Here is a 25966-nt window from a genome sequence, read left to right as displayed (position 1 = left end):
CCATGGCGGCAGCGGGTGCCGCGCCACTATCGCACGCCGGGCCCGCCCCGTCCGGGCCGCGGGGCGGATGAGGCGTTGCGCCGGCAGCTGGTTCGTGTTGTCGTATTGGGCCTGCCGAGCCGGGCTGTCATGGAAGCCAGGAAGATGAACCTGCCGCGAGGCCCCGAGAACCTCTGCTTCGACAAGGACGAGTTCATGAAGGTGGGTGGGGGCCGTGTGTGCCCCGGGGATGAGCGGGGGGGGCTGCAGCCTCGGTCAGGCTCTTTGAGCCCGCAGCGGGGAAGTGGTGTGTGTCGCTGGGGTTGATCCAGGGAAGGGGATGGGTGGGATGGGTGTGTGCGTGCTTGGTTTGCGCTTCTCCTTCCATCGTTCTGCTTTTCCTGTTTCGTTTCCAGCCGGATTTTGACGTCGATCACTTTGTATCTGAGTGTAGGAAGCGCGTGCAGTTGGAGGAGCTCAGGGAGGATCTGGAGCTCTATTACAAACTCCTTAAGACGGCCATGGTAGAGCTCATAAATAAGGACTATGCGGACTTTGTTAATCTCTCAACGAACCTGGTAAGTGCTGCTGTCGTGTTTACGCTGTGCATTGTAACGTGCTTCTTGTTTTTCCATGTGAAAAGCGTATGTTAGATTTAAGGCATGTTAAACAGTGTCTCCTTGCATTGAGAGGAGGTGAAAGACCATTCCTGGAGAATTTAGCTGAAGTAGAGGATTGACCCATCATATATGTTTTAGAATGCACTTTTGTTCTGATTATATTTTATAGTATAATATATATATATATGTTCTGATTATGTATTATAACTGATGAGGAAAATAGATTCAAGGCAGATGCTTTCTGTTTTCATCTTCTAATATTTGTAAAATTGAATGCTGTGAGTCATTAATATTCAATAGTAAAGTTTCAGACAAGGCCACTCTGCAGGATTCTTCACGAGTCTTCAAACTTACTGCCCATCTTTAGAAGTTCTAGCTCATTTTACCGAGAGTTTTAATCCCTTCTGTGTTAAAATTACTCGTTCCCTATTTCTCCTACTCTTTTACCTCATTTTACAACATCAAACAGGTTCAAAGATTGAGGTTTATCTTTTTTATTGTAAGAAAAGTTGTTACAAATTGTTATTTTCTTTCACTTTTGGCTTTATGTGACAATCTGATATCTGTATACGTGCGTTTAAAGTAACATCTTTTTGTACTGCACTTAAAACTGGAGTCTATAGGAGGATATATCTCAGTTCTCCTTCAGTATCTATAGAATAATAGTAATTTCACCAACTAACTTATCAAATGAGTTGCAAATGTTTTTATGGTAATTTCTTTAGGTTGGCATGGACAAGGCCCTCAATCAGCTTTCAGTACCCTTGGGACAGTTAAGAGAAGAAGTTATGGTATGCTCAAAAAAGTCATTATAACTTGTGTTTACTTCTGCATGATATGTAAACTATATTTTATTTATGTTAGTCTTTGTTATAATCTTTAAAAATTATATTCCTGGTTGGGTAATAGAGGAGATGTGTTTTCTAGGACTTGCAGAAACTACATTTCCTATATTGTAGTACTGCCTTTCAATCAAGCAATTATGGATTCCTTAAATAATGAACAAGTGAACTCCTGCAAGATAAATCTATACAGAATGTTGGAACTATTTCTGCCTTTTTTTTTTTTTACTTTGAGAGTAGTTAATCTGTTTCCTATTCTGCATTGTTAGAGTTCGGATTTTTAGTTGTTTTTTTAAACTACTTCTTCATAGTAGCAAGCCAGCTTTTCATGCTGACTTTTTTTCTCTCACAGAGTCTAAGGTCATGTGTCAGTGAGGGAATTCAAGCAATAGATGATCGTCTGTCCAAACAGGAAGATATCAGGAAAAAAAAGGTACGATAGATAAACTGTTAACTTGAAGAGATGTCTATTAGGGCAGCTTCTGACATTAACCCCTAGAAAATTGAATTTATAAAGATCTAGGCCATGTAGATGAATGCTGTGCAGAATTTTGTGGTTGTTAAACTGAGATATTTTGATTGACTTCATTTTTATTACGTCTTCTTGATGATAAATACTTTGTTTGTTGGAAACACTGGCTCAGTTGGCTTTTTGAATTACAGTTGCTCTTACTTTTGTTTGTAGCAGTCTGTAAACTTGTATATTGTGAAAGTAATTGAAACACAGCAGCTTAATTTTTGTATGGGGGGAAAAATAACATTTGGCTTCTTGCTTGACTTGGAAAAATTCAGGGGTAAGAACAGCTGTTCTCCTACATTGAGGGATTTTATAGACTCACTTGATCAGTAACTGATGCACCATTTAAATATTAAGAAGGCAGCGATCTTACATCAGGGGAGAAAAATAATATTTAAAAAAAAAGGTATCCCAGATATCTTCGGAGGTATTGTAGTGGGTTTGAGGTCAGACATTAAGAAGTCTTTCTTTACTTACAGGTGTGTGTCTTGAGGCTTATCCATGTTATTCAGTCAGTTGAGAAAATTGAGAAAATTCTACATTCCCAAGGCACTAATGAGTTATCCACTTTAGAAGGAAACAGGTAAAAAATAAGAAAAAGTGCTTGCTTAATTGATGGGACCAACTGAATTTTATGGTATTGTTGTAAATGAATTTACAAATGTACATCTTTGTAATTCTGGTGGAATATGTGACTATTATTTTAGGTTTTTTTTTTCGAGCTTAGTCTTCTACAGACTCAAGTTTTGATTTTTAACAGCGTTGTGGAAAGTGTCCTTTCCCTCTATCTTGGAGTGATGGAAAATGTCTCTTAGTTTTGTAACTGATGTACCATCTGGGTGCTTGTAATAGTTAATTGTGATGCAAGTGTTACTTAAAGGCAGAGGAAAAAGACAATTTCATGAACCTGTTTGAATGTGAGATAAGCTCTGGTGTTCTGCTGGATCACACAGCAGTGAGTGGGTGGAGGTGGACAGAAGACTAACTAGATACACAGAACAAAAAAGCATATGCAGGTGTTTTCTGTCAGGGTCAGAGACTTTGCAGGATCATGTTTGGAAGCAAGACTGCTTCAATGACTCAAAATTTATTGGCACCGTATAAACTTGAGAGGGATGGTTTCTCTAGAAGTAGCTGTTGTTAGTTTTACCACTGGACAGAAGAAGGAAATAAGGAAATTGGGATGGTAAAGATCACTTACTGCAGTTTTTGAGCTTTGTGAGACTGATGTCTATGACAGCAAGCATCATCACAAAATAAAAAAACACTTCGTACTTCTAAACAGGATCTCGTGTTCCTCAGCTTCTGCTCACAAATCTTGTATCCTCATGGGCCCCAGACAACTGTGATAGTCTATGTGCTATTATCATGTGGTTGCAGCAGTACTAAATTTCAAATATTTGTGTCAAATCACAAAAATTGAGGAAGGGAGTCGCCTGTCTGATGCAAATGAAAGTAAGTTGATACAAAAGGATCTGTGTGTGCTCATTTTCTCATTATCTCTTTTCTAGCCCGCTTTTAACTGGACAGGTTTTAGAGAGAATTGCCACAGAATTTAATCAACTACAATTTCATGCAGTACAAAGCAAAGGAATGCCCCTTCTAGACAAAGTGAGACCAGTGAGTATTGCCTAATATCCGGCTTAACCTTTTGCATGATCGAGCTAAAATGATACTATTAGAAAACAAAAGTCCATTTCCACAGAAGATAAAATTATTTTCAGGAGGCCATTTTATCAGCTGTGGTGAAGTGTTATTTCTTGTGTTTTGTTTGCTAACTTCAGGATAAATTACTTAAAATAATAGTGGGAAATATGACAGACACTTTTGTTAGCCTAAATGCATCTTGCAGTTTGTCTGCTTAATAATAACAAAGCATAGTTCCAGAAATGTACATTGTTTTTGTTAGCTGCAGCATCCAGACCAAAATATAAATTGAATGTGCTTAGAGTGGCTGACTTGAATAAATTCAAGTTCATCTCTTGCTGGTATTTGGTGCCTAACTGTTGTGGTGTCCTGGCTGGTAGGCTGATCTCCCGGATAGCCTGTTTATAGCAACTATAATGTAAAAGATGAACTACTGTTTTTTTTTTTTCCCTAGTCAGAAGGAACAAAGGCAGGTGCTTAAGAAGTAGATAGTATGAGTTGAGGTAATGCTTCAGGCAGATTAGCATGGAATCTGTCATTCTTAATGGCTTTTGAGCTAGTGAGATGTTTCATCATTATAGCTTCTTGCTATTACTTATTCCTACTGGCAATATGAGCTTGTTTTATATCAAGACTTCAGTGGTACCTTGTTGATTCATGGACTGCTCACAAGACTATTCTGGCTACTGACTATGAAATAACAACAGGATGTAGTAGGAGTAGTATTTATGGTGGGAGAACCTTTGTTGTGTAGCTTTCTTAAAAGTGTTTGCCTGGTCTCCTATACTTTTTGTTGATATCCCAGTTTTGGTTGGGTGATCTCTTAATAGAGCCTGTTTGGTGCTTTTTAAAATTTATTTTGGACTGGTGATGAAAAATTTGAACGTACCAGTGTAAATAACTTTAAGATGGATGTGTGCAATAAGTGCTAGAGAGAGGATTTGACTTGTTGAATTGATAGTTCAACTTTGATTTAATTATTGCATGTTATTGAATTCACTTTCAGTACAGAGCTGCAAGGGACCATCTTGGGCCAACATCATATCTGCAGCTAGTGTAGCAGGGAGTTGGGTCTAATAGAAGAAATGTAGGGGATATACACACTGAACAGGAGGATGTATGCTAACTGAAGCAGCTGTTTAGCAGAAGTCAGAAGGAATGTACTGGCAGATCGTTTTTTTGCCAGTATAATTCAGTGTCTTTGGTATGTGACAGAGGGATAAATGCTGCAGTTGTTACCCAGGTGACATACTGAAAAAGTTTTGTGTATTATCACACGTAGTTTTTCAGCTGAACAAGGAATAATTATCGACCTATTTCTTCACTATAATGAGTACCTTAGGTAAGTTATGATGTCTCTTTCAAAATATACAAGAAAATAATTGCCTTCTAATTTAACATTTATTATAATAAATACTGCGTTGAATAACGTCCGTAACCAAGAAAGCTTGTGTTAATTCTCATTTGATGTTAACATTTATCAGAACTCGTGTGCTTTTCAAATAAAAATTGAAAGCTGAACCAAGTATTTCTGGAAGAATTTACTTTAGCAATGATGGCAAGGCTTTTTTTAACTACCATGTTTTGTTTCTCTTTGTAGCGTATAGCTGGAATAACAGCTATGTTGCAGCAGTCTCTGGAAGGACTACTCTTGGAGGGACTTCAGACTTCAAATGTTGACATAATACGTCACTGTCTTCGCACTTATGCAACAATTGACAAAACACGAGATGCAGAGGCATTAGTTGGTCAAGTGCTTGTAAAACCTTACATGGACGAGGTAAGAGAAAATCAAGAATCCTAGGAAAGTGAACTGACTTGCAAGAATACTTATTTTTCCAGCTCTGGTTAGCAGTTTCAAAGTACCTTTGTGGAGGGAGTGAGGGAACTGACCATGTCGTTTTCTGTTTCTTTTACTTAAGGAAAAAAGGTGGAGGAATTCTCTATTCACCTGTCACCAATTTTGGGTATATCCATTTGAGGTTCTTTACCTATGTTTTTCTTGGGCAGGGGAGAGATCCAACTAACAGACTTGAAACTAAGCAAATGACTGTAGTAAAACACAATTTACTCTGGATACTCTGGAGTGCATTGAATCAGGACTGAAGTGAGCATTTTTCATCAGCAGGCTCAGTACCAAGCAAATGCAGCAAAAGTAGTTCTTAGTGCAATGTCCTTTTCTTCCCATTGCGGGAAGAGGCAACATCTGCAGTTCCCACCAGTGCCAGGACAAAAGTAGGAGCAAGATGAAGGGTTTGTTTGGGAAGCATTGACTCTTGTAAGAGCGGAGCGGCAATAGATGCTAAGAAAGTTTTCATCAGTGTGTTGGCAGTTATGTCCAGGTCAGGTAGTAATGATGTGTCATTGCAGACAGATATTTTTTTCTGTACTGGGATAGATGTGAATCAATGTCCTTTTACAGTATAAGTTCTAATGCTAACTAATTGCCCTGTTCTAGGCAGTTTCCATGGTTTTCACTAGATTATCAGAACATTTTATAAAACTATTAAATTCACTGGTCTTACAGAAAAAGTTAAGCTGGGCCAGTGCCAGGGCTATAAAGTTGTTCTAAAACTAGCGTTATGCACGGCTCGGCAGTGTTAATTATGATTTCCTACAGGAAAGTTGAGTAGGGACTTTTTGTAAGGGTGCACAGTGACAGAACGAGGGCAAATGGCTTTAAACTGAAGAGGGTAGGTTTAGACTAGGTATTAGGAAGAGCTGTGAGGGTGGTGAGACACTGGAACAGGTTGTCCAGAAAGGCTGTGCATACCCCCTCTCTGGAAGCATACAAGGCCAGGCTGAGATGGGGCCGTGGGCAGCCTGGTCTATAGCAGGGGGTTGTTATTGGGTGATCTTAAAGGTCTTTCCAACGCAGACCATTCTTTGATTCTGTGTTTGGCTACAAGCTTTCACTTCTGTGTCCTTGGGGAGGTAAGGCCTTGAAGTATGAGAGCTGCCTTAGTGATTGTGATTGCTCAAATTGGTGTATGCTGATAGGAAACAGAATAGATCTCCTTTCCCTCATCATTGCTTCTAAAAGAGACAACACTTTTCAGTACTTTAAGTCCCAAGTTACATTACTGTATCTTTCTCTTTGCTGTCTGTATTTTCATTAATTACCATTGCTCTTGAAATGGAAATGTTTAGTGGTGTTCCCCTGGCTCCATAAACCCTTAAGTGAGAGGCATGGGATGATGCAAGGCACTGTTCTGCTTTCAGGATATTTAAAACAATTATTCTCTACTGTTTTTTTTACACTCATATTAAAGAGTTGACATTTCTATTAAGACCCATAAAAGCAGTGTGAACATTATTCCTAAAAATGTTGAATGTGTAGCATTAGACAGTATTAATTGCCTTTTCGAAGGTTAGTGTGCCTTCCTACATGTTAATGCAGAAGTGAACTTAAGCTATTTGTTTCCTTCTTTTATTTAGAGGCAGTTTGCCATGCAGTGTTTCTAACTAAGGCAAGCAAAAGCTAATCTGTATAACTTCTGATGAAGGAGTTTTTCTAAATCAAGATAGGGGAAATAAATTACTGTTGTTTTTTTTTTTAACACTTAGTAATTCCTTCAGCAGCCAAGATATGAAATTATTTACCTTCCCCGGTGAAAGAACAGTCTATCTGATAAAATGTGAGCTGTTTATCATTGTCAACAGGATGCATCTTCCCTTCTTTAGAAAGGAAACATTTAAAATTGTTCTGTTTTTAGTTTGTGTGCACATACTCTTAGAAAACAAAGCTGATGGCTTTTGGATGGTAGAAGAAGTAGAATGTTGGTGACATCCACTTAAGAATGGACTTCCTTTGGGTGCTTTGTAATGCTGTTGGAACTGCTGCAGTGGGAAATGGTCTTCTTTCTCTCAAGCTGATGTGTCCTGCTTGGAAACTGGGAAAGTAAAATACTGAATATTGCAGTATTTTTGGATAAGGTATTGGGAGTTTTGAGTGAATAGACATCTGAATCTTTTACTACTGTATTTCATACTTGCTCTTCTGATGTTCAGCATTGAACTCTTCCTGACAGGTGATTGTGGAGCAGTATGTCCAAGCTCATCCTAACGGCCTTCAGGCCATGTACAATAAACTGCTGGAGTTTGTTCCTCACCACTGCCGTCTCTTGCGTGAAGTTACAGGGGGAGCTATTTCAAGGTAAATGTTTGGGGTTTCTTTCAATTGCTCTAAGCTTTTATGGTTGCTACTGCTTTTATGGCTATCTCAAAGATAATATATTTTTGAAGTATTTTGTGTGTTGACCTTCCATGCATAAATGACTTACAGGGTCTTTCTGGAGGATTCATATTCAATTTTGATTTGTATCACATGTGTGTTTTTAAAACAGTGAACAAATTTTCTTGATCTGGGGTCCAAACCTTCACAGGAGGCAAATAAAATCCTGTATTTCAGTACTAGAATTGAGTACTAATCACAATAAAATGTGCCACAAATCTAAAGTTTTGTTGTGTTTTTGGTTTTTTTCCGCTCAAGTAAACATGATTGAATGTTTCATCCAAGGGCATCATAAAGCTATTAGAAAACAAAAGTTCAAAAGTGACTGGGTTGCTAGGGTGCATCAAAAAAGTGGAGATCCCCAGCAATTTGACAGATTTATTGCATGACAACGTTTAATTGATTTCTATGGTACTTCCACTGTTGTCTTAAAAAGAGCTTAATTCCCTATGCAGTTAAATTGCCTTTTCTGAAGTTTAAATGTTTTATGTGTACCGAATCGTATCCACTTATCCATCTGCTTGCAGGCTGGTTAATAGAGTGGAATGCTGTAATTAGCAGAACTACAAACACATCCCATGGGGACTGCAGAATTGTTTTTCTGGTCATCATTTGCTCTTAAGTTTTATTACTGTTACAATACCTCTAATCTTTCAGCAAGTTTTTTTATCTGTATTTGTCATAATTGAAGGTTTTGACTTTTGTATACTGAAATGGAAAGAAATGCTTGCGTCTCTTCTGCTCTTGATTTATAAATTTTCCTAACGAGGGTGGCTTTCAATCGTTTGGAATCACTGTAACGTGTATAAATACAGCTTGGAACAATGACAAAAGAGAATTCTCTTTCTTTCCATTGCGTAAGTCACCTTGCACATATTTGCTGTTTCTTTCAAGTTTGGAGCTGTTTAAATCTTGAAAATACATGAGTAAGAGTTAGGAGTTTTCAGCTGAAAAGCAGATGCTTTCCAGGCACACTTGCAAAGTATGTAACTGATAAAATTGTAAAACACTTTCAGGGTTATAAAAATACTTGCAATTTGTTGAGATCATTGGGATCATCCCAATGTGGAAGGAAGAACAGTGTAAAAAAAAAAAAAAAAAAACCAGCATTCCTATGTTTATTAAAAAAAAAAAAGTAATTACATTTTGTCTAATGCAGTGCATATCTTTTTAGTTGTCCTTACCTCTAAATAGAAGCCTAGTGGTAAAATACAACCATGGAATCATTTCATTTTTATTTCAGTGAAAAAGCAGATATTGTTCCTGGATATGATTTCTTAGTGAACTCAGTGTGGCCAGAAATAGTACGTGGTTTAGAAGAAAAATTGCCATCACTATTTAACCCTGGAAACCCAGATGTGTTTCATGAGGTAATTAATTTTGTGACTTATTTTCCAATTGCTATTTCTGTGACACATGTATGAATGAGTTTCTAGCTTTCTTTTCCTACTGCTTTTATGTAAACTTCTGTTGTGCATGGCTTGGAAGAGAAGACTATCTCACAACACTTGATTTTTTTCATAGCAATTAATTCTCCCCTCAGATTTGTCAGCATCATGGTTTCAGTTTGGTACCTGGTATGGTGCTGTGCTTTGGATTTAGCATGTGAATTGTGTTGATAACAGACTGGTGTTTCTGTTGATGCTGAGCAGTGCTGCACAGAGCCAAAGGCCTCTCAGCTTCTTGTGCTGTGCTGCTGGTGAGGAGCTGGGGATGCATGAGGAGGGGCTGAACCATGATGACTGATCCAAAGTGGCCAGAGGGATGTCTCCTATCTTGTGGGTCGTGGAACTATAAGACTGGGGGAGTTAGCTGGAGGGGCTGCCACTGCTTGAGAACCAGTCAGGCATTGGCATCAGTCTGCAAGTGGTGAGCAATTACATGGTGCACTGCTTGTCTTACGTATTCTATTATTATTATTATTTTCCAATCTCTTTCTTGTCCTGTTAAACCAATCTGTCTCAACACAGAAGATTTACCCTTTTTTTTTTTTCTTCTTTTTCCCCCCAGTTTTCTCCCACATCTCATGCAAGCAAACATGGGGTGCAGGAACAAACAGCTGTGTGGGGCTTAGCTGCCTGCTGGGTTAAATCACAGCTGTCAGGAAAGCTCTTACAGGGGTTACTGGAAGCCAGTTTGTCATGTGAATTTGGCCTTAAATATTTGTTTTAGGAGTAACTATCCTTTTTTAGTTATAGAATTGCAACATTGATTATGGTGGAAGTGGATGGCTATGGTGTTTTTGCAAGATCAGGTCTTCTGTATGTAAAGGGCTGTTGTCTTAGTTTTTTTATTAAACAGCTAGGTTACAACTTGCCCTAATACCTCTCAATTTCCCACAAAGCTTCAGTCATCCTTCAGGCTTTCACCTGACGTTGTGACTTGTGCTGTTTGCTTTATACAAGAATGTATTTTATACTTAGATGGTTTTACTCTTTTAAAAGAATTATTCTTAAAAGCCTTTCATCTTACGTTGAGCTGATATCAACCAATGGTGCTGTTGTATTTATTAAAAAAAAAAAACAACCAAGAAACACCCACAATGACTTCCAGTTACTTAATGTAATCAGTCCAAAGTTCTTAATTTCTTTCAAGGCTGCTTTTGTCTACATAAGATAAAACTTGGAGTCTAGGCCATTAATATATTTTATCTAAAAATCACTGAAGTGCCAAGTGTAAAAGTGCTCAGATGTCTGTGGAAGAACTGGTAGGAGTAGTTATAAATGAAGGAGGGAAAAATACCTGTGAAACATTTGCCATGTTGCTGATAATCTATTAGTGCAGACTGTAGTCAGTAGTCTTCTGTTTCCTAGGTTGATAGAACTGCAGAGTAGTCTTTTTCTCCAAGTTGGTTTGGTTATTTTGTATATGTAAGTATAGCTGTAATACTCAGAAGTATTATTTGTTAAAGGGTCTTTATGTGTGGAGGGAGTGGATGGAAAAAACTTTTCTTTCAGGTCATGCTGTAAAATCAAACTGGCTTAAACATGTGTTAAAGTAACTGTGTTGTTGTGCAGAGTTTTTAAGTTGTTTTAGGTTATTGTGCCTTTCGTTCAAACTCAGATTTGTAGTTTTAGAGGCATTTGAGAATAATGTATCTTCTGTTTCTCAGCACTGATTTGAATTTAGGTTCCTGTATTTGAAAGCTGCTGCATTTTTTTTTTTTCACATTTTCATCATTCAACTTCATCAGGTATCCAGTCCCAGAAGCTGAAAGGGAACCAACCTTGCTTGTAGTTCCCTCTCTTAAATATAATATTATCAATAACTAGGTAATGTGTCAGAGTTGTCGTCTGTTTTGAAGGTGTCAGACATCTTTCCGGAGTGTTCTGTTTATACCTTTGACTAATATGTCAGGCAGTTGAGCATTAATGCCTTGTTTATCTTTTTGGAAGTATTGAGTTTATTATTTAAGAAAGCAGGTGGAAAGAACACTGATCTCTCATTGTTTCTGGATTCAATTCCCACATCTCTTACAGTTTTATTGTGTTCTAAATACAACTACACAGGGACAAAAGTAGCTAACCTGAAGGCTTTTGTGTGCCACTTCCAGTATACCATCTCCACACCATGCAATTGCCACATCACAAGAAAAGCATACTGTAATTATATATTTGACAGAAGGCTCCAAATGCACTGAGACATGCCATGCAAAAGCTTGTCCATGCCAGTGCGTTGCCCAGGATCGTTTCTGGGGGTTGAACCTACCAGCATCAACTCAGGAACTTCTGGGGATGTTTTACTACTTCGTAAGAGAATCTGAGTGTGTTGCTCGCCGGCTGCTCTGGAGTGGGGTAAAAGTCCTGCTGCTTACAGCCCTGCACTGTCAGAAGCACTGAGAAGTAAAATCAGTGTACCCCTAGAGAAGTAGAATTAGCATATCCTAAGTTGGAAGGGACCCACAAGGATCATGGAGTCCAATTCCTGGCTCCACACAGCACTACCCAAAGTTCAAACCCTATGCCTGAGAGTGTTGTCCAACTACTGATTGAACTGGGTAGCCTGGAGATTAATCCAGGCATATTTCGTTAATTCAACAGTGGCTTAATGAGCACAATCTAATGTCACAAGACAACATCTGATTTGTTTTCTGGGTGTTTCTTGTTTTGTTTTGGTTAGGGGTGTTTCAGTATTGTTGGGTTTGTCTGTTAGCTGAACAGAACTCTGCATGTCACCATGCTATTTTTCATTGCAGAGAGGCAGATTTCAGTTGGAGCTATATTACAACTCCTTGATTTACATAGTTTTTGTGCTCTGTTAGCATGTATTTGTTGTTTCTAAAACTTACATTTGGGGAAACAGTTTTAGAAATTCCTACACTACAGCTCTATATAACAGAAATAAAATACCATACTTTCATTCTCATGTGCTTTTGGTGGAGCATATTTCTGGAAGTAACTAAGAACAAAAAATCCATCTGCTGTATCCCTTTATTTCTCATTTACTGGGACTGACTGTTCTTAGTGCTGTGCGCCAGTGTTGCTCCACCTTGGTGATTCAGCTCAGAAATACTTACAGGTCTCTCTGATCTGGCTGTTGAGGTAGCTCAGACAATTTAATACTTTTCAGAAGTGCCATGCACTGGGTTTTCATATTCCAGTGGAATACCTATTAGATAACTGGTTCTGGTTTCACTGCACTCCAGGATTTTGGCATTATATGATTAGGTATTGGTGCTGGCCCATTCTGAGCCTTGAGCTTAACTGTAGGCTGATATGGGAGTTCTTTTCAGAGGGTTGTGGCCTTCATTGCTTAATGGGACCCTGGCAGTGATCAGAATGCTCATTTTCTTCCTGCAGAAGTACACTACCAGCATGGATTTTGTACGGAAGTTTGAACGGCAGTGTGGCTCACAGGCCAGTGTGAAACGGTTGAGATCTCATCCCTCCTACCACAGCTTTAACAACAAATGGAATTTGCCTGTTTATTTTCAGATAAGGTTGGTAAGCATCTGTTGGTTGTTTCAAAAGTAAAATGTGCTGTGTGTTATCTCTCTCATTCCAGAGTCAAAGAATCACTGAACCATAGGGGTTGGAAGGGACCTCTGGAGATTGTCAAGTCCAACCTCCCAGTTAAAGCAGGTTCCCTACAGTAGGTTGCAAAGGTTGAAAAGCATTCTGAGAGTCTCTCAACAGCTTCATATGCTATTTGTTGCAGGAGTAGATCTTGTTCCCTTGAGGGTAATGCGGCACTGTTAGTTGGGAATCAGATCACAAGCAGAGGCAGCTAACAGTTTCCTTTCTCAGTTTTCTGTTCCACATGTCTTTCAGTTTGCATACAAACAGTGAGGATGAATGCTTGAATTTATGGCTTATTCTTGTTTACAGTCCACGATATTAATGAATTTTTTAATATGCTTTTAGTTTAGAACAAGCTGGCCTAAGAACTGTTCTGGATGTGTTGTATACACTGTGTTCTACCCTAACTCTATGTAGCCTCTTGTCCTGCATTCTACTTGAATGTGGTTTGGATAATGTTTTCTATGCTGGCAAATCCAGTCACAAGATTTTCTTGCCTTTGTTTCCCACTATGCTACACATTTATTTGTTCCACCTCAGCTGTTTGTGGGGCTGACCTACATGCTGGATCACTGAAATTATCAGTTTTTTTTTAAGAAATAAAAGAGGAGAAGTAGGTAGTGGCAGCAAAGGGAATGATATGCAAAAAAAAAAGGATAAGAAAATGAGGTTTATTTTTTAACCTGGATCACCATGGTGGCTTTCCTTATTGCATGTCTATAAATGATGAGTATGGTACAGCCATAGCCACGTTTATACATCATGTTTAATCCAGTGTAAATCTGATGCTGCTGAAAAATTCCATCTGGGTATCTTATGAGAGCTGGAGCGAATTCAAGACAAGTGTTAGGAACGTGGGGATGGGAGCACGTTTGTTAGTGTTTTGATGATGTGCTACATTTTGTAAACTGGTGGTCCTGGCCTCCTCTGACATCCTTCTTTATTTATTTTTTTTTCCACTTGCACAACTGTTCTGCAGCTGTGTAGTGAACCAACATGAAGAACTGTTACCTTGGGCAAAAAAAAAGGCTGACTTCCAACTCCAATCAATTTTTCCAAGCCACTTAACTGTACAAATATTGATGCTGGCCCAAGGGAAAGGGCAGGAGTACTCACTACAATAGTGGTGCTGACTATGCAGACTGTAAGTGTCTGTAGAACTACAGCAATTATAAACTTCTTAGCAAAAGGCAGGTATCATTAATGAGTCTATGAATCTTCCCTTTTGTTTGAAAGCACAGCTTTTCTAACAAGTGACCACTTGATCAAGCTGTAATACTGCTGTTCTAAACATTGAAAACAATCTTCAGCGTATTCTTTTAAAAGAAAATAATAATCTCTTAGGTGTTTTGAGTTCTGACTAACAAAAAGGAAAAAAATAGTAATTCTCCTTTAAGATTACTGTAAATCCAAACAGTGCACTATTTCAGGAGATGATTGGGCAACAGGAGTTGCTTCATCTTTCATCAGTATCATTCCTATATGTTGGAATGATCTGATAACTTTTGGAATTGCCCATGAATCCTTTAGTACACGAATAATGAAACACATCCATAGCGTGGAAGCTTCTTCTTTGCTGTATGTAACTATCCCCAAGTCACACAGGATTTGTAGTGAAGTGTGTTCTTCCACTATTGCACTTATGGTTAAGATTGCTAGTTTTTTCAATTACAGAAATTGCCCAGAACAAAGAGCCCTCACTAAAGCCTCTACAAAGCAGTCTGTAAGGAATAGACAGACGTAGAGGCATTTCTTCCGTAGCAGTGCAGGTACCAGCTGCCTCAGTAACTCTTTTCCTTGCCATTTCTTTCAATTACATCAGTACAACAGATAATGGGACTGTAAGGAACTCACGCTTGTGATTGTTTTCCCGTGTGAGAAATATTTAGCAAAAGCTGAATAATTAAAAAAAAAAAAAGTGATTAAGTTCTCTAATTCATTTCACTGTGAGACCTGAATGTGCTGCTTTGTCAGTGAAAGTGTTGCACAGGCAGGAATTAAGATTTGAAGCCATTTCACAAATACTTCAAAATACATGCTAACTCTTGGTAGCAACTGAACAAGAAACCTCTTGTGGGTTTCTTTCTCCTTAATGTGTCAATCACAGATATTGCTACTTAAATTACTTTAAATATGGATCTGGTACATTAGTAGCTGGAACAGGAAAAGCTGGGCAGGTGCCTGCTCTGATTTGGAAATGACAGCTGAGAAGTTTTAAGATGATCTTTGCAGGTTCATAATTAGAAAGTTTGGTAGGTGTAGAGATTTCTGTGATGAACATAAAAGCAATAAGGAAGAATGACAAAAGCTTTCTATAGAGAAGTTTAAAATATAGTTTTATTTCAGAGTTAGGAATAAAAATGTTACTAATGATTACATTTTTATCCAAGGGAAATGCTGTCTTATTTGCTGTTAAACTTCAGGGGGAGAAAAAAAAGGCAAAAAAGAAAAAGAGGAGGGTAGGGCATCCTGTGAGGAACTATTGATTTTTGTCAGGTACAGAGTTGTTTGCAGAACCTTATGCCACTGTCCATTAACAAACACATAGAAAGCTAGAGGCTCCCAGTGCCACGTGACATACCTGAAGGTCAGCTTAAGTAAGTATGTGGTAATGTGTTCACTTCTAGTGTGAAAACAACAACAATTAGGAAAAAGAGCCCACTAACACAAACCTTTCTCCATAAAAAAAAGATCTAAATACTTGACATGATCTTAATTCTAAGTTGTATATTTACTTGTAATGTCTATGTTTTAAATCTGCCTATATAAAATGAAATGTTGTCTTTCAAGTATCTGTTGATTGTTGGCCCTACTTATATCCCGGGTTACGTTGAGGAAAATAATAAATGTATAACCTGTCAGTGTGTATACACTAATGGCATACAGACTGAACATTGAAAAGTATTGAGGCATCAATTTAAGAAATGATTTATTTATAATCAACACTTCCCTGTTTTTCAGATTTAGAGAAATAGCAGGGGCCTTAGAAACTGCACTTTCAGATTCCCTGGAGGAAGCACCAGGTAAACTTCCACTGAAAATTAGTAGTTCTCCCTATTGTGATGGAAGCTGTATTTTAAGTAGCAGTGATTATTGCCTCTTCATCATTTACTGACTTGCATCCTCAGTGTTCACATTTGCTGTTTTGTTGTTTTTTTTATGAACAGATTTAACAGTAGACTACATTTTTATGGGGAAGGCAATGTAAAAGCATTGTTCGGTGATCACTTACTAAAAACACTTCTTATGGTAGCAGTAATTAACATATTTGTGAGTCTATTCCCTTATGTCAAAAAAGGTCTAAATTTCCACTTGGCAACCTGTGCATGATATCTGAAAGGTTATGCTTTGTTGTTGGGGCACATTTCTTGTTACATGTGGAGAGGAAGATGTCTATCTGTTGGCAGCATTTAGGCTTTCTGTGGTTTGTATTGTTGGCTTCTACTCAAAACATGTACGTTGATTTATGAGCAGGTGAGAAGGCAAGCATAGAAAAGATTATAGTGGAAGGACAAACCTAGGGTATTTCTTAGAAGTATATTTTAATTAGACAAGCTTTTACTTCAGTTAATTGAGTAAAATACCTGTGAGGAAGGCAGTGAAAAGTAATGTACGTATATAATGCACACATATGTATACATATCTTTATACACATCTTGTGTGTAATATTTTGAACTTTTAACTATTAAGCTAAAGAAAGTAAGGAGGAAAAAAACTCATGAAGATGAAATGAGTAAATCCTACAACTTCGAGGCATTTATTTGGAACTCACGATCACATTAATTAGCTTTTGGATTCTATGCTATAAAATCAGAGTCATAATAGCCTGGGTTGAAAGGGACTTTAGGATCACTGAGTTCCAAATCCCCTGCCACAGGCAGGGTTGCCATCCACTAGGTCAAGTGTTAGATAAGCTTGCCAAAGACACCCCATCCAGCCTGGCCTTGAACAGCTCCAAGGAGAAGGTATCCATAGCCTCTCTGGGCAGCCTGTTCCAGGACCTCACCACACTCTCAATGAAAAACTTCCCCCTGACATCTAAATCTAACCTCTTTTAATTTAAAACCGTTCTCCCTCATCCTACCACTATCTACCCATGTAAAAAGTTTATATATAGTTTCCCTTTAAATGTTGGAAGGCCATAATGAGGTCTCTGTGCAGCCTTCTCATCTCCAGTCTAAACAAATCTAGCTCCTTAGCCTGTCTTCATAGGAGAGGTGCTCCTGTCCTCTGATCATCTTTGTGGCCCTTTTCTCAACACTTCAAAAGCTCCACATCTTTCCTGTGTTGGGGGCTCCAGACCTAGATATGGTATTCCAGATGGAGCCTCACAAGGGTAGAGTAGAGGGGGGCAATCACCTCTCATCCAGCTGGTACACACTGGATACCCTTGGCCTTCTGGGCTGCAAGCACACACTGCTAGTTCACATTGTTTTTCATTTTCTACCATGTTTCTATGATAACAATAAGATCGTAGTTCTTCAATTGCACCACAGTTTCCAACTCCTGCTAATTTCAATGCATGCATTGGTATAGAGGCACTTCAGCTGGTCTTTCAGCCACATTATCTTTCAAGAGGAAAAATGTTAGTGCATAAACTGCTTTATAAGTATTTGGTTTCAATATGGATATTCCCACTGTTTTCAGTACCTGTTTCTAGCATGTTCCTCACACTTAACTATGAAAGGAACAGTAGTTCAGTGTTAATACAGTTTTACTCTTGCATAAGGCCCTGCAAAGCATGCTTGTCATTAGACAATATTCTAAAGGAGTGAGGAACTGGTATTTTCAGAGTTTATTTTAGTCTGTATTTAACAAATCCTCTTTGCTATCCTTGTGATTGTGTCTCAGTGAAATTTTTTTGTTAAATGTTGGATAATGCATTTATTAACATCAGTAATTAACATCTTTCAAGAGTGTGCTTAGGAGCTTAACTTCTGTTGCCTGATTCTTTTTAGAGGGCAGCTCGTATTGCCTTTTGGCTACTCACATGGTCTGGATGAGTCTTTTGAAGTGTTGGTCGGATCAAATGTTTTTACCATTGTTAGCACACCGTCTGTGGAAACTTAGTCTGCAAATTTTGGCACGGTACTCTGTGTTCATTAATGAGGTAAGAGAACAACATAGTTATGGTTCTGAAGATTATGCCCATCAGTAAGAGTCCTCCTAAAAAAAAAAACAAAAAAAACCAAAAAAAAAAACAAAAAAAAAACAACCCACACCTGATACTGGGGAATAATTGAAGATAAAAGGGACTTTTGGAAGTCCCGTAGTGCAAATTCCTGCTCAAAACAGGGCCACAATAGGTAAGGTTATGAAGACCATGTTAGGTTAAATTTTGAATATCCAAAGTTGAAGACTTCACAGCCTCTTGAGCCTCCTTCCAGTGATTGACCACCTTCACAATCAAATATCCTTGTATTCGATACAGTTGCCTTTGTTGCACTTGTCCATTTCTTCATTTTAACTTAAGGGGAAAGTCTGATTCCATCTCCTCTATGCATTCCCCGTAGGTTGCTAAAGACAATACTCCTTGTGAGACTGAATAGTACAGTTCTTTCAGCTGAATTGTCTCTTGAAAAGTGTTGATAAGTCTCAGAATTAAAACAGATAGCTGAGTGAAACGCGTGCTTTGCAGTAGAGGGCTTGAGGAAGTGAGAGAAAGGAGATGATTGACAACAGTGAGTTATGTTTCTTGAAACCAAGCAAGACCTTGGCTAGCCTTGTACAGATATGAGCAAAAGGGAGGATGAATGACTGGGGAGGGCTCAAACTCCTCCATTTGGTGATTTCATTGGCCTAGAAAATCCTTAAAACTCTTCTAGACATGTGCCTGAGTATTCCTCTCAAAAGTGTGACAGTGGAATAGATTGTGTGTTGATTCTTGGCTTTGACTCAAACACTCTAGCAGTGGAATTGGTTGTCTCTGCAGTGGAGAATTACCCATCCCACACAATCCACAGGAACGAACAGTTTCTGTAAAGCAGGTGATAATCAGGTCTGTTCATCTGAGCACCACACAGGTGAAAATTACTCCACAACTGTACTGCCTTGTTGTATAGTGACAAAAAAACTCTAAGTCATCAAATTACTTAGTGCACCAAAATCTGCTTTAAAATCATCTCTTTTAATGTAATTGAGGGATACAGTTATCTCTTGCAATTGCAACATTGTAATGTGAAAAACTTATTAATCCTTTATATACTGTCTCTATAAATGCAATCTTAACTGCCTTTATTGTTGCCATCTCAATTTGACATTTCAGGTTTCTGTAAGGCCCATTTCCAGTGAGAATACAAAAGAAAGCAAAAAATTAATGCCAGCTGGTAGAAGGGAAACTTCTGTAAACCTCAGCTCTAATGAGGACCAAGGGAATGGATCTTCCCCAGAAAGTCAGCCTTTGCCTTCCATATCAAGTACTCAGTTGGTGCATGTTGCTGCAGATCTGGATAAACTCCAGGAAAAGGTTGGTGCTTGTGACTTCACATACAGAAGTCTTTGTCAATCTGTGTGCCAGTATTGTTGGTTTTGCATCTTGTTCATTCAAAAATAAATGAAAAAAAGAAAAAAAAGTACTTATTTTTTAAAATGCATCTTGAATACTGAAACTGGAGTAGTCTGACAGAGAAAATATCACCTGGAATAAGGGGTCTATTCTCTACCTACTTTGAGTTACAAGTTACAAGAAAAACCTGTTTGGATATTTAATCAGTAGCTGATAGACTCTACTCCTAAAATGTTTCTGCTCATTTTTTGGTGCACAGTAGCGCTGTTCCCAGAGTCTCACTTCTGCCTGTAAGATCTCTGGCCTCAAAGTGTGGTGCAATTTTGGCTTTAATAATATTATGTTCTCTTTTATAAAAGACCTCTTGAAAAGAGTTGTATCATCATCGTATTTTACTAACGATCCAGAAACTTTAAAAGAGCTATATGATATTAATATGCTTTCAGTGGGAACTCTTCTAATGTACTTCAGTCAGTGAGACTGAAATTTCTGTATCTTGTGAAGCTGCATTTGTGTCGATAATGTTTTGTGAATTGTCAGTTATTTTCTCTGAGGACAAAAATGGTAATGTAGGGAATTGAATGAATAGGCCTTAATTCCCATAATATTCTCATTAACCTGAGTCTGGGTTTCCATAAACATGACAAAAAAGCAGAGAAGGTTGAAAGGGTCTTTTGATACACTGCTAACTTGCGGAGTACAGGAAGAGCTATTGAAATATGTTTATAATAAGATTGTGTCTATTTTATATTTCACTCCTTAGATTCCTGGCATCTTAGAAATGATTAAACCAAAACTTGAGATGATTGGCTTCAAGAATTTGTCTTGTATTGAAGGTAAATCTGAGAGACTGAATTCAGTCTTTCCCCCTTTCCCAAGTCCCTCTGCTAACTGAACCATATCAGCTTTTATGCAGAGTTGTATTGTTTACAATGAAAAGCTTGAAAATAGGAATGTTTTATGTTTGTTTATGTAATGGTGCTTGTTTCTGATCTGAACCATTCTGTGATTCTGAGAAATAGAAACTGCCTTAAATGGAACTGTGAAGACTAGAAAACATTTAATTAAAATTTACTGAGTCTAAAGTAGTTTCTTGGGAGAGAACTTGTCTAGTAATTAAGATGGTTCTCCATGAAGCGAGGAACCTCAGTCTGGAAGATCAGTATCAAATCTTTAAACTCTTGCAGTAAGGAAAATGGAGAACAATAAAGGAGATGGTTTGCAGTATCCAGTTGAAACTAAAATATTACGGGTAGATGTCCAAGTCTGTAAGAGAGGTAGGAGCTTGTGTACGTTGCAACTCAGTAGATGGTCTGACAATTGCGAGTGTGCATTAGGCATGTTCCAGTTACTCCCTGGGGAATTTAGGTACTGTGGAAAACAATTTTACAGTCCCAGTTTCCATGCTGGATCTGAGCTTTTTGATTCAAGCCCCTTGCTACGTTGGTAAACTGCTGGTACATTGCTGGAAAAATATTGTGAACCTGGAGAATGTCACTTTACCTTGTTTGTTTGTTTGCTTCTTCTGTGAACCCATTTTTCTGGCTGAGGAATGGCTGATATTAGTGGAGATGTCTTATAAATGGCTAATATGTATGTATTTATTAACTATCCTGTATTTGACACCAGGAGCAGCCATCTAGGACAGATGAGAGAGATGGGAATGATGCGGATTTGTACTGTGATGGGGCAGGGTAGCTCATCTTAAACTTTAGTATTTTTACTTCAATAGGAGCCTTGGAAGACTCAAAGACTTCCTTATCAGCCTGCATACCGACGCTGAATAGCAGGATTATCCAGGATCTCAGCGAGTCCTCTTTCACTTACCTGAAGAGTGCACTGGAAATTCCAAGATTATATAGGAGAACCAATAAGGTCAGTACTGATTGCAGATTTAAAAATACATCTTGGGGAGTCTGCGTGAAGAATGCTAACTGAGCAGTACATTTTGCTCCAGGGCTGTCTGTATCTGTTTAGCAGTCAACAGAACTATTTTATAACTTTCGATGACTTAGTGATTGCCATTTACCTCATAGAAAGGAAGGGAGCCCAAGGGAGATGAGGCTAAATGTCTTCCTGAGTACTGAGAGCTCTCTACAGCTACCCAAAAGGAGGGTGTAGTGAGGTGGGAAACGTCTTCTCCCAGACAAAGCAGGACAAGAGATGGTGGCCTTACACTGCAACAGAGGAGAATCAGGTTGGATATTAGGAAAAAATTCTTCTCCGAAAGAGTGTTGAGGCAGTGGAATGGACTGCCAAGGGAGGTGGTGGAGTCACTGTCCATGGAAGTGTTCAGAAAATTTGGAGATGTGGGACTGAGGGATGTGGTTAGTGGGCATGGTGGGGACAGGCTGATGGTTGGATTAGGTGGTTTTAGTGATCTTTTCCAACCATAATGATTCTACAATTTTTTTGAAATTTTAGGTGAGGTAACAATGAGAATACAGGCTTGTGATGGAAGGAAAGGCAAGGAGTAGAACTATTAGGCAAACAAAAAAGGGTTAATAATAAGAATAAAAGTTTCCCTTGTGTCATAGCATGTATCAGAAGATGAGCTGCTACTGAGCTGCAGGCTTCTTTTAGAGTATGTTCAGGGGGGTGGTTCTTTCTGACTCCTGTGTCAAGAAACTTTTTCCCAGTGAGCTAATTTCTTAGATTTTATTCAGGAAGTGTATTGTACAGAAAGAACAAATAAGAATGGACAAAAAATTAATATTGTTTTGGTGAGAAGTTAACAAAAGCTAATTCATAAATATGTTTCCAAAAAACCCCAAATCAGATATTGCCTTGTTTTGCTACTGTGATTTTGTTTTTCACCAGGCTGTACAGTTGTTGTGGCTAGCTTGGTCTGATGTAAGAAAATGGCAATGTAAGAAAACTTGAGTAACAGTTATTTCAGGTGTACCCTGTATATGTTTGGTTCCTCTGCAATAGTGAGGCTTGTCCAAGCTCTTGGATGGATGATCAGTCCTGGAGAGCTGAAACATTCTGCATCCAAGACTAGCTCAGAAGAAGGTAGTAAAGGGGGTGGATATTGGAGTTATCCCAGAAGCATTCTTCTGGAAAATATGCTGAGGTAATAGGGTGGTATAATAATAGAAGGAGCAGTGTTTTCAGTTTAGTGAAGTATAATACAAGATAGTAGCTATTCTAACAAAAATGCATCATATATACTGAGTCTTTTCAGCTTCTCTTGAGGCCATTGTGAGTAGGAAGTGCCCTTATGATACGAGTAGCTGGCTGGCACATGCATCCTCAGAAACTTGTGTCATTTTGGATATTGTTCCATAGTATATTCCATAGAATAACACTACTAAATGATGTTGTCATAGTGTCTTTCCTGCATATGAAGACCTCTTTGTTGATTGGGCATGAATAAGTATCTATTTCTTGGCTTACATCCACCCTTAGCATTCTACATACATGCTGTAATTGGTGTCTGTCTTATCAGTAGATAAATTACAGGTTATTTGTTTTTTCTACCTTCTTTCTCTGTCTTCTCCCAGGAAGTGCCAACTAAAGCTTCATCTTATGTTGATAGTGCTCTTAAGCCCTTCTACCGACTGCAGAATGAGTACAGAAATGTCCTGAAACAGCCTATGATCCATCAGTGGTTGGAAGGTGCCCTCTCTGAAAGCACACAAAGGTAAGAGAGCCATACATAACATTCTGTGCAGCAGGTGGGCTTTTTGTAACAGTGAAATTTTTGCTCTCATTAATTTTCCTTTTTTTAGGTATTATGAAACTGTATCAGATGTTCTGAGTTCGGTTAAGAAAATGGAAGAGAGCTTAAAAAGGCTGAAGCAGGCCAGGAGGACTGCAGCTTTGAACCCTGTTGGTACAAATGGGGGCATGAGTGATGATGATAAAATCCGACTGCAGCTGGCTCTAGATGTCGAGTATTTTGGAGAGCAAGTAAGTTAAAAGAGAAAACATTTGTTTAGTGCTATTACTGGTTTTGGGAAGGGAGAGGAGATGCAGGAGGAAAGTTCAGCTTCATTTTTCAAAAGTGAAACTTTGTATACATTTTGTTTGGTTGACTTTTACAGCTGTGTAATGCAGATGACTTGAAACCTGAGTGTAGAGTCTTCTTGAGCGATAGATGCTTTCCTGTGATTTCTTACATAAATGAGAAAGCTTGTATTTCTCAATGTTCTGAATTCAAATATTTCTTAGTACTCAGAAGCTAAAAAGAAATACTAAGTGGACAAATCAGAGGGAATTTTCTTCTCTCCTCCAGTAGAAATGACTCCATGGCTTCAGTTGTTGATTGTCTTTTCTCTGGGTATTTCCAGCCTTGCCTTAATGCATAGTCAAGGGTTTACATCCAAGATCTTAGAGGATTTCTTATTTGTTGTGTTACGCAGTAGTAAGCTCTTTTCAGTGCCAAATCTGAAACCTTAATTACCAAAGTAAAAAAAAAAAGGGGAAGAAGATAGTCCAGGAAATATGTGTAGTAGCTGTATCAAACTGCATAAACATCCTGATTTGCAGTCATCATTTCTATATGTAATATGCAGATATAAACAAATAAGTGTAGTCTACATCATTAGTTGCCAAGCAGTTGTCATCAGTCTTGTTTATGAGCACATGCTGTGGCTGCATTATAACAGGCAGATACGTTTGGCCTGTGTGTGAACTGATGCTTTTCTCATTTCTGAGGCTTAACTGAAAGGAAAGTGATTTAAGTGGAGGCATGAAAAGTATTAACAGGAAATACCATTTGGCAGTTTTTAGCTAGGAGCATGAGTTGGGTTCTTGGTTTTTGTGTTCCTATTATGTGCAATAACAATATTGCAATGTGTGAATTTAAGTTGAATTGGGTTAGATTATGAATAATCATTTAGGAGCTGATTTGGTACATTTGGACGAAATTTGGAGTTCCAGCAATGAACACCTTTTCAGGATTATTTCATTACTAGTATATTTAGATTTCATTGCACTTTCAAGTTTATCATTGTTGTGTTTTTCTAACTGTTAGAACAACAGATTTCCTAGGTAAGAAATGTCTTGTAGTAACTTTACTGTAGAGTTTTCTTTTCTTATTTTTTTTACCATTCATTAATGTAAGATAAAACATATACTTTCCCAGTTGCTTTAACAACATGAGCTTTTGTTGTTTTAAAGCAAATCAATGCTGCTTTTGTTTCTTTTTAGATACGAAAGATGGGACTGGAAACAAACAACATAAAAAGCTTTTCAGCCCTTACAGAGCTTGTTCTAACTGCCAAGGATCAGGCTACAGTGGAACAATCCTAAGTGGTTTTGAAAACGTGATTGACGATGAAGGAGAACTATTTGTTATTTTCCCAAATAAGTAGCAATGAAGTGCTTCCTGCTGCATCTCAAGCAACAAATCGGTGCATCTTCTGTTTGTTTCACCAAAAGATTGAGAGTTTACCAATAGTTTTCCATTATATGGAAAGCAATCGTAAGTTTAAACTTCTTACTGCAGAAGTGGGAAGTGGAAGAAAATGTTTCCATTATTTTTCTTGTAAATCTTAATATGTAGAAGAATGAACATATATGATGAAAATAGTATGTAATAAATTGTCTTCCTAACTCTGATGTCCCATTTGTTTTTTTGAATCGAATGTATTGCTAGTTGTCTAAATCTTCCTAAGGAACAGCTGTTCTGAAATAATGAAACTGTTCACAGGAATACCTGTCCGCTGTTTATTGCTGTTGCTTTGCATTCATCAGCTTTGCCTCATCATGAGTCATGGTTAGCTCTTGTTAGGATTTCAGATGTTCTTATCTTACAGATTTTTTTTAATGGACCTTTTTGGTGAGAAGTGCTCCGTACAGAAAGCTGCTAAGGTACTGTATAATTAAAAAGTCATTTGTAGTACCGGTACCTAACTTTCTGGCTATTGCTTCCATAATTGTTTCCCTTCAAACTAGAACTTAATATACTAAGCTAGAATTTATTCAGATTTGGTATAGATCAATTTGCCTTTTGCAGTTAGATACGTTTTACCTAAATGCATGCGGAAGTCTTGTGATTAGAAACCTAGCTACCTCAATACAAAGTGCATCACTGCATAGTTGAAAATTTTAAGTGTTATTAAGGTTTAAATGGTTAAAAGAGTTTAAAGAGTTTCCTCAAACCTAGGGTGATTTGCCTTCTGACATTTCTTTAAGTGAAGAATATGTAACACAGTCAGAGATGAGTAGGAGATGCATTGTAGACTTTATGCATAATTGTAGGCTGTGCTCAATGATGATCCGTGTTGTTATCCTCTGTTTTCTTTCTCCAGATCTCCTATCTTCTAGAGCATGATTTTGGGTGCTCATTCGCTAGACTGTTGATGTAAACTACAGCTGAGAGCTCAGTGTTTGAATGGTGCTTAGGATACCTGTTGTGTACATTATTGCATGTGTGGTGGAAGAATTTGTTAGGACTGGGGAAACTGTGTTTCCTAAGTTTCAGTGGGATTTTTGCATCCATATTCTGATGGGACAGAAGACTGGGAAGAATATATGTGGCAATAACAGAACAGCTGCTGAGAAGTGGCAGACTGAAAAGCTTTCACTGTTTTTTGGTAGTGTTTCGTATGCAGTTATGTAAGATACAGTGTGAATACTGCCAGGAGAAAATCTG

General features: G+C 38.1%; 1 protein-coding gene across 2 annotated transcripts; it reads left to right on the top strand.

Moving 5' to 3' along the window:
• Positions 1-55: 55 nt before the first annotated feature.
• Positions 56-24930, top strand: COG2 (component of oligomeric golgi complex 2). Of its 2 annotated transcripts, none has more exons than XM_042819503.1 (18): positions 56-201; positions 396-557; positions 1325-1390; positions 1794-1874; positions 2438-2541; positions 3470-3578; positions 5206-5385; positions 7637-7761; positions 9083-9209; positions 12639-12778; positions 15819-15880; positions 17816-17967; positions 19123-19323; positions 20126-20198; positions 21095-21237; positions 22869-23008; positions 23097-23277; positions 24520-24930. In XM_042819503.1, exons 1-18 carry the CDS (start codon positions 130-132, stop codon positions 24619-24621), a joined length of 2220 nt encoding a protein of 739 aa, XP_042675437.1. In that variant the 5' UTR covers positions 56-129; the 3' UTR covers positions 24622-24930. The 2 variants fall into 2 exon arrangements, with proteins under 2 accessions (XP_042675437.1, XP_042675442.1); XM_042819508.1 differs by having other exon boundaries at positions 114-201; positions 434-557.
• The last annotated feature ends 1036 nt before the right edge of the window (positions 24931-25966 follow it).

This window comes from Centrocercus urophasianus, unplaced genomic scaffold, assembly GCF_019232065.1.
Source record: "Centrocercus urophasianus isolate 14NV4802_14NV808 unplaced genomic scaffold, USGS_Curo_1.0 seq_10, whole genome shotgun sequence".
Lineage (NCBI taxonomy): Eukaryota > Metazoa > Chordata > Aves > Galliformes > Phasianidae > Centrocercus > Centrocercus urophasianus.
This window is presented reverse-complemented; position numbering and strand designations above follow the sequence as displayed.